The sequence below is a fragment of the Leptinotarsa decemlineata genome, unplaced genomic scaffold, assembly GCF_025532065.1.
Source record: "Leptinotarsa decemlineata unplaced genomic scaffold, Ldec_3_MD MMD2_tig00026307_RagTag_RagTag, whole genome shotgun sequence".
Lineage (NCBI taxonomy): Eukaryota > Metazoa > Arthropoda > Insecta > Coleoptera > Chrysomelidae > Leptinotarsa > Leptinotarsa decemlineata.
The window spans coordinates 1,823,318-1,838,895 of record NW_027412681.1 but is presented as its reverse complement, the minus strand read 5'-3'; the positions used below and the strand labels follow the sequence as shown (position 1 = coordinate 1,838,895).

At 33.2% G+C, this 15,578-nt stretch overlaps 1 protein-coding gene across 4 annotated transcripts in view; it reads right to left on the bottom strand.

The window, feature by feature from the left end:
* Positions 1-15,578, bottom strand: part of LOC111502913 (ATPase family AAA domain-containing protein 2) — a 56,476-nt gene that overhangs the window by 40,726 nt on the left and 172 nt on the right. For 3 of the 4 annotated variants that reach the window (XM_074181111.1, XM_074181113.1, XM_074181112.1), the window contains exon 2: positions 13,662-13,744. The exons of the other annotated variant lie outside the window; for it this stretch is intronic. In XM_074181111.1, the coding sequence (XP_074037212.1) occupies positions 13,662-13,730 (69 nt within the window). In that variant the 5' untranslated portion in view covers positions 13,731-13,744. The remainder of the gene's footprint in view (positions 1-13,661; positions 13,745-15,578) is intronic. 4 annotated transcript variants of the gene reach the window in all.

The following is a 15,578-nucleotide window of genomic DNA, read 5'->3' as shown; positions in this document are numbered from 1 at the left end:
GACGGTATACGCGAAACACCTCCAATATGACTTCTTGGGACAACACTTTAGCGACCGTTACTTTTAGTCAAGAACTTAACGTGCTGATATCCAATACTCATACCTACAGATGAGATTTGTATAGCATCTACATAACGACACAGAAGAGGAAGCTCAACTTGATGAATTCATCAAAAGAATGGTGGAAAATTTTCTTTTCCAAAATTGAGCTGGGATTTTGCTTCGATGTAGATATTTCTTCTGTGACAATTCGTCATTCGATTTATATATTACCGTCTATGTCTTGATCATTTCTCTTTTCTATATTATAGTCGTGATTAAAAGATTTCAAACAGATATAGAAAATAATGGAATTTAGTTCATCATAATTTATTGTCTCTATAATATAATTTGTTTTTATAAATTCCGGGCACCGGCGAGGATTACTACCAAATACTCGCCCTTGTTCGAAATATATAAAAACAAATTATATTATAGAGACAATAAATTATGATGAACTAAATTCCATTATTTTCTATATCTGTTTGAAATCTTTTAATCACGACTATAATATAGAAAAGAGAAATGATCAAGACATATACGGTAATATATAAATCGAATGACGAATTGTCACAGAAGAAATATCTACATCGAAGCAAAATCCCAGCTCAATTTTGGAAAAGAAAAATGTCCACCATTCTGTTGATGGATACATCAAGTTGAGCTTCCTCTTCTGTGTCGTTATGTAGATGCTATACAAATCTCATCTGATGGTATGACATTTTGGATATCAGCACGTTTAGTTCTTAAGTGAAAGTAACGGTCGCTAAAGTGTTGTCCCAAGAAGTCATATTGGAGGTGTTTCGCGTATACCGTTGACATATGTCAGGCCGTTACAGATTTGTTCACTTTGATATATGTATTACTGTTTATGGAGTGATCAGAACTTCTCAAAAAAAATGATAAATTCTAAATGAAATAGCCAAAGACAAATTAAACTTCCTCTTCTGGCTCTTTATGTAGGTAGTATTACAACTCTCATCTATTGATATGCCTGTTGGCCCCAGCACTCTCACATGTGAAATACGGCCACAATGAATTAAAATAATAACAAAGTCACAGTTGTGTTGAAAAAGCATGTCATATTGAAGGTGTTTCAAGTATACCATTTACATATGTTAGACCGTTACTGTTGATCAATACATTCATCATATCTACGACCAGGATTTTAATTCGTTGTTGAATAATTCATCTAGAATTTATCTTTTTTTTTTTTTTCTTCGTTGGTATAATTTGTTATAAACACTAATGTTTGGAGTTCTGATCTTTTCATAAACAGTAATACAAATATCAAAGGGAACAAATTCGTAACGGCTTGACATATATGTCGACGGTATACGCGAAACACCTTCAAAACCCAAGATTTAAATTCCCAAGGACCCAAGATTTAAATTCGTCGTTTGCTAATTCATCTAGAATTTATCTTTAGCAGGTATCGCGTCGCTAGAAACCAGTCCCTCCACTTTACTGTACGTCTCTGACTTTACGTGACGTCCAGCGTACAGTGTTGCCGCCGCCATACAATATAATAAATACAACATTTTTAGACTTTTGGCGGTTTCAAAATAGATGATTTTTTTTATATCGACGTGACATCTAGTGTACAGTGTTGCCGGAATTTAACTATATATATACCTAACCTATCCTAACATAACCTAACCTAACGTAACCTAACCTAACCTAACTAAACCTAATCTAACCTAACCAAACATAACCTAACCAAACCTAATCTAACCTAACCAAACATAACCTAACCAAACATAACCTAACCAAACATAACCTAACCTAACCTAATCTATAACTCAAACAATGATAGATGCGTGACCAGCACACACATTTGAATCTATTGGGTAAAATAAAAACAAACAAACCTCCTTATTTTGGCCAATCAGATTCAACTGACATTGTCTGACATTGGTACATTGAGTACCATCCAAGAAAGTTAACTCAAACAACTTCTATCTACAAGTTGAAAGGCATAGTGGTTTCGAAATAGATGATTTTTTTCTACGTATGAATACTACGACCAAAACTTAGATCAATTTATTTGGTTTTCGAAACTTAACTATCATTGGAAACCCATTGTGAATGCTGCGACTAATATGATTCGCGAAAAAATTGGTAATCTGTTTCAGTTATTGACAGAAAGTTACGGTCGCTAAAGTTTTGAAGGTGTTTCGCGTATATCGTCGACATATATGTCAAGCCGTTACGAATTTGTTCCCTTTGATATTTGTATTACTGTTTATGAAAAGATCAGAACTCCAAACATTAGTATTTATAACAAATTATATATATATAACAAATTATATATAATTATAACGAAGCAAAAAAAAAGATAAATTCTAGATGAATTAGCAAACGACGAATTTAAATCTTGGGTCCTTGGGAATTTAAATCTTGGGTTTTGAAGGTGTTTCGCGTATACCGTCGACATATATGTCAAGCCGTTACGAATTTGTTCCCTTTGATATTTGTATTACTGTTTATGAAAAGATCAGAACTCCAAACATTAGTATTTATAACAAATTATACTAACGAAGCAAAAAAAAAGATAAATTCTAGATGAATTAGCAAACGACGAATTTAAATCTTGGGTCCTTGGGAATTTAAATCTTGGGTTTTGAAGGTGTTTCGCGTATATCGTCGACATATATGTCAAGCCGTTACGAATTTGTTCCCTTTGATATTTTTATTACTGTTTATGAAAAGATCAGAACTCCAAACATTAGTATTTATAACAAATTATACTAACGAAGCAAAAAAAAAGATAAATTCTAGATGAATTAGCAAAGGACGAATTTAAATCTTGGGTCCTAGATATGATAATTTTATTGATCTACAGTAACGGTCTAACATATGTAAATGGTATACTTGAAACACCTTCAATATGACATGCCTTTTCAACACAACTGTGACTTTGTTATTATTTTAATTCATTGAGGCCGTATTTCACATGTGAGAGTGCTGGGGCCAACAGGCATATCAATAGATGAGAGTTGTAATACTACCTACATAAAAACCCAGAAGAGGAAGTTTAATTTGTCTTTGGCTATTTCATCTAGAACTTATCATTTTTTGGAGAAGTTTTGATCATTCCGTAAACAGTAATACATATATCAAAGTGAACAAATCTGTAACGGCCTGACATATGTCGACGGTATACGCGAAACACCTCCAATATGACTTCTTGGGACAACACTTTAGCGACCGTTACTTTTAGTCAAGAACTTAACGTGCTGATATCCAATACTCATACCTACAGATGAGATTTGTATAGCATCTACATAACGACACAGAAGAGGAAGCTCAACTTGATGAATTCATCAAAAGAATGGTGGAAAATTTTCTTTTCCAAAATTGAGCTGGGATTTTGCTTCGATGTAGATATTTCTTCTGTGACAATTCGTCATTCGATTTATATATTACCGTCTATGTCTTGATCATTTCTCTTTTCTATATTATAGTCGTGATTAAAAGATTTCAAACAGATATAGAAAATAATGGAATTTAGTTCATCATAATTTATTGTCTCTATAATATAATTTGTTTTTATAAATTCCGGGCACCGGCGAGGATTACTACCAAATACTCGCCCTTGTTCGAAATATATAAAAACAAATTATATTATACAGACAATAAATTATGATGAACTAAATTCCATTATTTTCTATATCTGTTTGAAATCTTTTAATCACGACTATAATATAGAAAAGAGAAATGATCAAGACATATACGGTAATATATAAATCGAATGACGAATTGTCACAGAAGAAATATCTACATCGAAGCAAAATCCCAGCTCAATTTTGGAAAAGAAAAATGTCCACCATTCTGTTGATGGATACATCAAGTTGAGCTTCCTCTTCTGTGTCGTTATGTAGATGCTATACAAATCTCATCTGATGATATGACATTTTGGATATCAGCACGTTTAGTTCTTAAGTGAAAGTAACGGTCGCTAAAGTGTTGTCCCAAGAAGTCATATTGGAGGTGTTTCGCGTATACCGTCGACATATGTCAGGCCGTTACAGATTTGTTCACTTTGATATATGTATTACTGTTTATGGAGTGATCAGAACTTCTCAAAAAAAATGATAAATTCTAAATGAAATAGCCAAAGACAAATTAAACTTCCTCTTCTGGCTCTTTATGTAGGTAGTATTACAACTCTCATCTATTGATATGCCTGTTGGCCCCAGCACTCTCACATGTGAAATACGGCCACAATAAATTAAAATAATAACAAAGTCAGAGAAGTGTTGAAAAAGCATGTCATATTGAAGGTGTTTCAAGTATACCATTTACATATGTTAGACCGTTACTGTTGATCAATACATTCATCATATCTACGACCAGGATTTTAATTCGTTGTTGAATAATTCATTTAGAATTCATCTTTTTTTTTGCTTCGTTGGTATAATTTGTTATAAACACCAATGTTAGGAGTTCTGATCTTTTCATAAACAGTAATACAAATATCAAAAGGGAACAAATTCGTAACGGCTTGACATATATGTCGACGGTATACGCGAAACACCTTCAAAACTTTAGCGACCGTAACTTTCTGTCAATAACCGAAGAAGATTACCAATTTTTGGCGAATTATATTAGTCGCAGCATTCACAATGGGTTTCCAATGATAGTTAAGTTTCGAAAACCAAATAAATTGATCTAAGTTTTGGTCGTAGTATTCATACGTAGAAAAAAAATCATCTATTTCGAAACCACTATGCCTTTCAACTTGTAGATAGAAGTTGTTTGAGATAACTTTCTTGGATGGTACTCAATGTACCAATGTCAGTCAATGTCAGACAATGTCAGTTGAATCTGATTGGCCAAAATAAGGAGGTTTGTTTTTTTTATTTTACCCAATAGATTCAAATGTGTGTGCTGGTCACGCATCTATCATTGTTTGAGTTACTTTGTTTGATGGACAAAGTTGAGTATCTAAAAGTCTAAAAATGATGTATTATATTGTATGGCGGCAACACTGTACACTGGACGTCACGCCGATATATCAGAGTAAAATTGGAGAGGCTGGTTTTCCGCGACGCGATACCTACTTAACCTTCTTTGTATGTTTACTCAAGCCTATTAGATACTCATAAAAGGGCCCCTTGTTACCCAAGCAATCAAGATTACACAATCATGATACACGTAAAAGCAATTTCATTAGACCTCAACGTTTTAGAGTGATGAAATCACAAAAAAAAAATACTATGATTTTAAAGTGTATAATGCACTACCTGCCAATATTAAAAATATGAATATTTTTGTTTCAAACAAGTTATAAGAAAATATAAAAAAACTGTTTTAATTCCACTACAGAATATTTAGAACATGGTAGACACACTTTAGATGCAAGGAATATGCTTGCCGAATCTCCACACTTGATTTGAATATACAGGGCGTTTCAACGAAAACTTGACGTCCCCCCTGTAAGTCAGAAACGGATGTGTATTCGAAAATTTCAAAGAATACGTCAATTTTTATTTCTGGGGGAGCTAATTCTGATATGGAAATCATACCTGAAACTTCACCCGTCTGCGGTCAGTAACAACCCCCCTATTTTTTCAATGGCATGGGGGGTCGAGTGATACATCATTTGAAAGATCTTTTGTCCCTCTATCACTTCTGTAATTTTTTTCGAAATTGGTTCATTCGTTATTGAGAAATTGAATGTTGAACGTTTTATTTAAGAAAAGAAAATTCTCTGTCGCTCTTTTTATTGAGTAAATCAACAAAATTAATATCAATGGCAACACAATCAACGGATGATGTGTTCAAAATTACCTCCATCTAGTCCCAAACAATAATACAGTCCACTTTCGAAAGCGTTCCTTATACATTATTGAAGATGTCCGGAGTCAGAAATCGGCATTCCCCAACAATTCTCTGTCGCAGGTCTTCCAGATTTGTAAACGTTTTGAAATGGACGACACTGTTAGTTTTTTCTGCACTGGTAGTTTTTGTTGAATCTAGTTGTGACAGTTGGCCACTGTAATTTCTTCACGAATCATTATTCAGTCATCCTTGTTCACTGTGTTCCAACATGGTTTACTCTACTAAAGAAAGAATAGAAATTGATGCAACATATCATCGAAATAATGAATGTGCTAAAGCTGCTGCAAGGATTTACAATACGAATCATCCAGACCACAACGTGAGCCATCAAGACCTGCCACAGAGAACTGTTCTGGAATGCCGATTTCTGAGTCCGGACCAGTTTTTGTTGTAACGCCCTATATGTTGTAATGTACCTTGTAAACTTGTTACAAATTTTACTGTTGTTTTTTTTATTTATACACAACTGTGTATCCACCCGTTTCTCTGACTTGTGATAAGTGTCGTTTATACATAACATCATCAAATAAATCTATATATCTATCTAATTTCTGTACTGAATCGGTATTACTTCGTATTTCCTTTTTTTCACCTGAAAATATTGTTAGATATATTCGAAATGGAGCTGGAAATGAGTTCATATCAAGATTGGGAGATAATTGAAAACAAGTTAACTGATAAGGTGTAGATATTTCTATATTTATATACTAATTTCTTCAGATATTCACGCCTAATTTCGACATAAGTGCATAACCACTTTACCAATGTGATTTCAAAGTTAGGAAAGGCTGATAAGGTTGCGCTTCAAACGTATTAATTAGTTCGTGAAACGGACTTCAATAACTTGGACTGTAAAGATCATATTCTTAAACTTAAGAATTCATTACATACAGTTAATTCATTTAATGTTCTCCCCCTGTTGTTTTTTGAACAAGCCAACTCAAAAAATTGAAATTTGGGGATAATGAAATTATTGCATGAATACCTACTTCATTTTGAAGTGAAATTGACAGATTAAACTTTTAAGATGGAGACTGGGCGTCATCTGGGGAAAAAAATCAAATGGAAGCTCCTGACGAATACTTCACAACCCTAGAATATAATGTCAATATCTTCAACTACTACAAAATGGAGGAACTTTTAATCAAGATGTAACCTTCAAGATGGCGAATGGGCCCATCGCGGAAAACCAGCCTCTCCAGTTTTACTCTGATATATCGGCGTGACGTCCAGTGTACAGTGTTGCCGCCATACAATATAATACATCATTTTTAGACTTTTAGGTACTCAACTTTGTCCATCAAACAGACTAACTCAAACAATGATAGATGCGTGACCACCACACGCATTTGAATCTATTGGGTTGAATAAAAAAAACCAAGCCTCCTTACACTGGCCAATCAGATTCAACTGTCATTGGCTGGCGGATTTCATTCAGTACATTGAGTACCATCCAAGAACGTCAACTCAAACAACCTTCATCTACAAGTTGAAGAGCATAGTGGTTCCGAAATAGATGCTTTTTTCCAACGTATGAATACTACGACCTAAACTTAGATCAATTTATTTGGTTTTCGAAATTCACCTATCATTGGAAACCCATTGTGAATGCTGCGACTAATATGATTCGCGAAAAAATTGGTAATCTGTTTCAGTTATTGACAGAAAGTTACGGTCGCTAAAGTTTTGAAGGTGTTTCGCGTATACCGTCGACATATATGTCAAGCCGTTACGAATTTGTCCCCTTTGATATTTGTATTACTGTTTATGAAAAGATCAGAACTCCTAACATTAGTATTTATAACAAATTATACTAACGAAGCAAAAAAAAAGAAAAATTCTAGATAAATTAGCAAACGACGAATTTAAATCTTGGGTCCTAGATATGATAATTTTATTGATCTACAGTAACGGTCTAACATATGTAAATGGTACACTTGAAACACCTTCAATATGACATGCTTTTTCAACACAACTGTGACTTTGTTATTATTTTAATTCATTGAGGCCGTATTTCACATGTGAGAGTGCTGGGGCCAACAGGCATATCAATAGATGAGAGTTGTAATACTACCTACATAAAAACCCAGAAGATGAAGTTTAATTTGCCTTTGGCTATTTCATCTAGAACTTATCATTTTTTGGAGAAGTTTTGATCATTCCGTAAACAGTAATACATATATCAAAGTGAACAAATCTGTAACGGCCTGACATATGTCGACGGTATACGCGAAACACCTCCAATATGACTTCTTGGGACAACACTTTAGCGACCGTTACTTTTAGTCAAGAACTTAACGTGCTGATATCCAATACTCATACCTACAGATGAGATTTGTATAGCATCTACATAACGACACAGAAGAGGAAGCTCAACTTGATGAATTCATCAAAAGAATGGTGGAAAATTTTCTTTTCCAAAACTGAGCTGGGATTTTGCTCCGATGTAGATATTTCTTCTGTGACAATTCGTCATTCGATTTTTATATTACCGTCTATGTCTTGATCATTTCTCTTTTCTATATTATAGTCATGATTAAAAGATTTCAAACAGATATAGAAAATAATGGAATTCAGTTCATCATAATTTATTGTCTCTATAATATAATTTGTTTTTATAAATTCCGAGCAAGGGCGAGTATTTGGTAGTAATCCCCGCCGGTAAGCGGAGTTTATATAAACAAATTATATCATAGAGACAATAAATTATGATGAACTAAATTCCATTATTTTCTATATCTGTTTGAAATCTTTTAATCACGACTATAATATAGAAAAGAGAAATGATCAAGACATAGAAGCTAATATATAAATCGAATGACGAATTGTCACAGAAGAAATATCTACATCGAAGCAAAATTCCAGCTCAATTTTGGAAAAGAAAAATGTCCACCATTCTGTTGATGGATACATCAAGTTGAGCTTCCTCTTCTGTGTCGTTATGTAGATGCTATACAAATCTCATCTGATGGTATGACTTTTTGGATATCACCACGTTTAGTTCTTAAGTGAAAGTAACGGTCGCTAAAGTGTTGTCCCAAGAAGTCATATTGGAGGTGTTTCGCGTATACCGTTGACATATGTCAGGCCGTCACAGATTTGTTCACTTTGATATATATATTACTGTTTACGGAATGATCAGAACTTCTCCAAAAAATGATAAGTTCTAGACGAAATAGCCAAAGACAAATTATGTAGGTAGTATTACAACTCTCATCTATTGATATGACTGTTGGCCCCAGCACTCTCACATGTGAAATACGGCCACAATAAATTAAAATAATAACAAAGTCACAGATGTGTTGAAAAAGCATGTGATATTGAAGGTGTTTCAAGTATACCATTTACATATGTTAGACCGTTACTGTTGATCAATACATTTATCATATCTACGACCAGGATTTTAATTCGTCATATTAATTAATCTAGAATTCATTTTTTTTTGCTTTGTTAGTATAATTGGTTATAAATACTAATGTTAGAAGTTCTGATCTTTTCATAAACAGTAATACAAATATCAAAGAGAACAAATTCGTAACGGCTTGACATGTATATCGACGGTATACGCGAAACACCTTCAAAACTCTAGTAACCGTAATTTTCTGTCAATAATTGAAGCAGATTACCAATTTTTTCGCGAATCATATTAGTCGCAGCATTCACAATGGGTTTCCAGTGATAGTGTTGAATAAGTTTCGAAAACCAAATCCACTGATCTAAGTTTTAGTCGTAGTATTCACACGTAGAAAAAAATCATCTATTTCGAAACCACTATGCTCTTAAACTTGTAGATAGAAGGTGTTTGAGTTAACTTTCTTGAATGGTACTCAAGAAAAAAGTATCTAAAAATGAGGTATCGCGCCGAAATGGAAAGTAAGAACGTAGAACTGAAAACAAAACACTAATCAATAAACGAAAAGTAGTTGAAAATGAACACCGGAAAAATATAGAGAATAAATTACGAAATGAAATTCCTCAACCGGGTGAACAACAACATAAAACCTCATCTGAACCATATGGAGCACGATTTTTTTCTTCTAGAAATGATCATGCTTGAGACAACTGATATATTCCTTTTTTTTTGTACACCCGCTACATCTTTCTTATCTTTGAAACGGATGAACTCCGGCGCTCGATGCGCTCCCTCATACATGTTAAATGTCAAGTCGCTACTGCCCCATGCGGTAATAAAAGTAACGTTGTATATCTATATTCTGTCCGTACGAGCAACAGGGTGCTCTAAAAAATTATGATGCATACTGCACGTGATCTTCCAAGCAAGGCAAACATTTTAAACTTTAAATTCACGTATATGTACACACCCTGTAAGATATACCTGAATGAAATCCGCCAGCCAATGGCAGTTGAATCTGATTGGCCAGTGTAAGGTGGCTTGTTTTTTTTTTATTTCACCCAATAGATTCAAATGTGTGTGTGTGGTGGTCACGTGTGTGTTTGATGGACAAAGTTGAGTATCTAAAAGTCTAAAAATGATGTATGGCGGCAACACTGTACACTGAACGTCACGCCGATATATCAGAGTAAAATTGGAGGGGCTGGTTTTCCGCGACGCGATACCTACTTAGTTAGTACCTGAGTAAGTGAATGAATTTATTGAATTCATTTATAAGACAGATACATAGTTATCTATTATGACAAAAAATGTAGATACAGAAATTGTAGAGATCATACAATCCTAAAAAAAACTAATGAATTTTATGCCTACCTAAGCCTTATTCAAGTATCAGCAAATGCATATCGTAATTGATTTCAACGAATTTTCTCAACTCTCTTTCGAATTTGGGTTTGTTTCTCAAACCTTTCAATGATCCAGGTAGAATGGTGTAAAGTTCGGGTCCAAGAAAGTTACGAGAATTGGAAGCGAGCTGTACAAATTTGACATAAGAATTAGTAACTCTGAAAAATGAAGGTTTTTCTACTCCGAATAATCCATCATAAAACGACCGTGTAAAATACCTGCGATCTTTTTATACTCGGTTTTGTTTTTTTGCTAAGAAGTCGGCCAAAAGATTTCATTTCAATTTGTGTCTATGGTACATAACTAAGCCAAGGATCCATTTTCTTTTCAAAATGTTGAACAGTTCATGAAATATTGAAAAATTTGTTTACATTTTGTACTTTCCAAGGACTGTACCTTTTTTTTGTATGCACGTAAGTTATATCCAATCGAGTTATTTTTGACCGCAAAATATGTAGGTCAATTCATGACCTACCTTTTTGTGACACCCTGTATAATATACAGAGCGTATCTTAAGAGAAGAAACGTTTTTTTCTGATGCTTGCACGCATATTATTCGCCACCACGATCTATTTTTGTCCAATTCTAGTAGATGTCAGATAATATATGCATTACTTTTCATAACCAGGTATGAAATGTTTCCTTGTTGACAATTAATCAGTGCCAGGGACTTTCCTAGTATTCAGGAGAAATTTAAATAACCAAATAGTCACTACTTGAATACTCAGTTCAGGGCATTCAAATTAATGATATTTTATAGATGTCCCTAGAGACCCAGATTAAAATGAAATACTTGGCAATTACCTAGTGCTAAACTATTAATCCGAGCTATACATACGATGGGTAGGTACACGGAAACACACAATTCAATGAGGACAAAGATGGGGACAATCTTCTTGTTCGATACTAAGAACAGGTACTGAAACTATGATATTTTGTTTCGACATTTTGGAAATATATTTTTGGGGTAATAAGATGATTTATAGAAATACGACAAAGGTCTTTTTCTAAAAAATATTTACATCAGAAAAGTTATAAAGAAGAATAATTGACTTTCTGTAATTTTACACTAATCACTTTTGTTGCCCGGACAAAGATTTTTGCCGAAAATTAGCACAGTCAAATTAGGATTTGATAACGCAAGATTTTTTTTATTGGACAACTCGTATATTTTCAATTTAACTAAAAAATTGTGATGAACAAGGTTGTTTAAAATAAAATTTTCTACAATTTCGGTTATTATCAACTCATCGATTTATACACGAGGAAAGAAGGGGGTAAAATCTTATCATTGTTTTATAACGTTTATTTTAAATTGTACCAGAAAAATTGTGATAAACAAGGTTGTTGAAAATCAAATTTCCTACAATTTTGGTTCTTATCAATTTATCGATTTATAACCGAAAAAAGGAGGCGGTAAAATCTACTGTAAAAAGTCACTGTTAGCGAAACATGTGATATTTAAAAAAAATAATACATATAGTTTAAAAAACTAAAAAACACGCTTTTAAAGCATATGAAACTAAAAAGCAAAAAATAAATATAGTTTAAAAAACTAAAAAACACGCTTTTAAAGAACATCGAACTGTTTAGTTTTATATGCAATAAAAGCGTGTTTTTTAGTTTTTTAAACCATATTTATTATTTCGATTTTCTTTTGAGCAACCTATCAAGGAGATTACGTACAGCGCCATCTGTCCGCGAATAGATCAAGAAATATGAATGAGGTTACGTACAGCGCCATCTGCCCGCGAATAGATCAAGCAATATCGATAATTCAGTCAACACAGATCCCGAGCTTGAGAGTTACAAACAAACATACATACATACACTCAGGTGAAGCTAATATAAAGCGTGAAAATAAAGTAAGTGGAGATCAAATCTTAAGTAAAGGCCGAATCAATCAATCGTAGTTTTTCGATTTACAGGTAAATGCAAAACGACGTGCGGAAAAAAAACCGGAATTTTTCAAATTAGTGCAATGTTAACATTGAATGAAAGTCTTTTTTGCGGAGAGAGTCAGTTTTTTATCGATTTTTTTGTCGTTTTTTACCTTTCAGAATCTAAATAAAAATTGTGATAAGAGATCAAATCGTAAGGTGTAGTTTATGAAACTGTATACAGTTACTGCGCAAATTCCAAGTGTTTTTTACAAAGGAAAATGTTCTATTCTTCAGTACCTTGTTGTATTTAATAATTTTGTTTATAAAATAAAAAAGAACCAATAAATTATACAGATACTTATCCTAACGTTTCGAATGCTAAAATTGCATCTGTCTTCAGAATTTGAAAAATATGTAATGTAACTGCATAACTTTGGTTTATTTTATTTTCAAACTTTCTCGAAGGATGTCAAAAGAGCTTTGAAATGTGAAATGTTGTTGACTCTGATATTAGTCTGTTGCAATTTCGCTACTATCTAAATATTTCTTTAAGACGGGTATCAAAGTTTCTAACAAGCCGTTTGGAATAGAATAGAAATTGTTTTTTTTTATAAACTTTGATTTTATTAGTCAATGTATATGGTACCATTTGTATTTAGCTTCAAAGTAGGCCCTAGTTTTGACGACTTTGATTCTGTATTGTTGGGTTTTGTATGTGTGAGTACAGATCTCAATGTATTTTTTTTGTTTTGTAAGAAGTTCTAACTGCATATCTATGTTTAGTAAAGTGCTCCATTAGATTTTTTCAAATTGTAGAAAATGAAAACCACCAAAAAGGCCGATAAAAATACAATGTAACATTGTTAAAGTTAACAATCTTTGAAAGTTACTGACAATGGTGTTTTTAATGAGAGGCGATTCTCAAAAGGTATATAAAATCAATGGTATAACTCAAAAGTATGAACGAAACGTAAAAGAATCACTTTCGTAGAACCACAAGACACAATTTCGGGGCCAAAACTGAACATTCAAGTTCATCAAGTTTCATCGATATTTTACAATGACCTTATAGTCAAACCTTAAACTGATATCTAAAACGAAAACATATTTTCTAAGGGACAGAGATAACATACCCTGGTTCGATGTTTTGGACTGGGGCTCTGAGAAGAGCCTACCGACTCCTTCCTGCGGGTATTCACCATGACACCATTTACTTCTATGACATCAAATCATCGATTATTACACTTTTCGAAAACATATATCGAAGCTGTGAGATGCTAAGCTAACAAGACATCATTGATAGAAGTTCCAACAATCAAGCTGGTATACATTTGACAAACTAAAAGTAGTCAGTAGATACCACCACAAAAACTCCAATGATATACTACTTAGATTCATAATTTTTGAACCGGTGAAGATTAATTTCTCATAGTTTTTACTGAGAATGTGTCTGTATTAATGGCAGAGTGTAGGAAATCCTAGTTTCTGCCAGTATGTAGTGCCACCTTTATTCTTGCAGTCACAACTGCAGACTTGGTTTTACGTTATCATCTTGCCAAATTCTTTTCAGGATGCCTTTTCAAAATATCCAGAAAATTCGAAGTGGTTTAGGTACCTTAACAAGGGTTCCACCTATTCCTTGCCGTTACATATATACTCCATTGAAATTAAATGACAATCATAGTAGTATGATCAGTTTGCATAAAAAAATAGCATCGAAAAATGTAGGTATATGACGAATTTGTAAGCAGAGTTTCCACTAATAAATTTTTATTCAAAGTAAAGAAAAATGGCTTCATCTGTTCAAAAATTATGAATGTTTCTTACCAACCGATCATCTGGTACATAAACGGTATGTATTGAACAAAATGAAAATTGATGTCTTTTACCAAACTTGAAGAACAAAAATGACTTGTCAATAATGCCTTTGGTGCTACAATATCAAGCAAGCAATTGAAACCTGTTAACGTCATTCTGTTATCTGCAAGTGCAATATCATGCAGTAAATTTATTCCGTAGGATGATTAAATTACGATCTTGCATTTCGTTTGAATGGTTAAGAAAAGTATTTTCAAATAACTACTAGAGGTGCATCGGAAAGGAAATCATGACAGATTAATAGCATATGTTGGGGAGTGTAAAATAAATCGATTAATTAATTAAAAGTGTGTAGCAACAAACAAGCATATTCCTTCTCTCAGTAAAAAGTCACAGGAAGCTTTCTAATAGATACATCTTAGGATATACCACATTGAACCAAAATCAAAATATGTAACAATAGATATATATTGTAATAATTACAAAGTTGAGGCTGTAGCGGAAGTTGAGTTTTGGGAAACCAAAAGTTCGAGCAATTGAACAAAGAAATGCTTTTAACTGTCTCACTGTTCAGGAAGCTTTTTGGAAGCAAATTTTTTTTAGTAATTATCCTGTGAAATTTATTATAATGAAAACTTTCAATTGTAGAAAGGAAATTTTGACATCATTACAAAGGTACAGAATTTGATGTAAAACTACTAAAGGTGATGTAAGGTTCATACATTATTTAATAAAAATTGACTTATCCAAGCAACACTTCAGTTGGAAGTCAAAATCAGCTGGTTTTCAACCATACAATGCAAACTAAATAGATAAAAACTCGAGTTTTATATTCCTCAAAAGAACCATATTTATATTGATTACAAATCTTTAAACATAGAAATCTAGCCCACCTTGATAATTACAGTCCTTTTGAATACTCAAGAAGTTCAAATAGCGTTTGAAAATCCCAAAACAAACAGCTCCCATAAGAACAAAACAAATACAAAATATTCACAGCATAGAAAGAGTTTTTTTACAAACCGAGGACAAAGTCGAATAGAAAGGACAAAAGAACTTCCTTTCCTATGAGTAAATCGGGAAATCGTTAGTAATTTTGTCTTGTAGGGTGCATGAAAGTATTGATGGCCGTTTCACCTATAATTAGGACATTGGAACAAAAAAGTAAAGTGCCCATTAAATCGACAAAAACTGCATGCATAAAGGTCAGGCTTCGTTAATGGATGCACCGT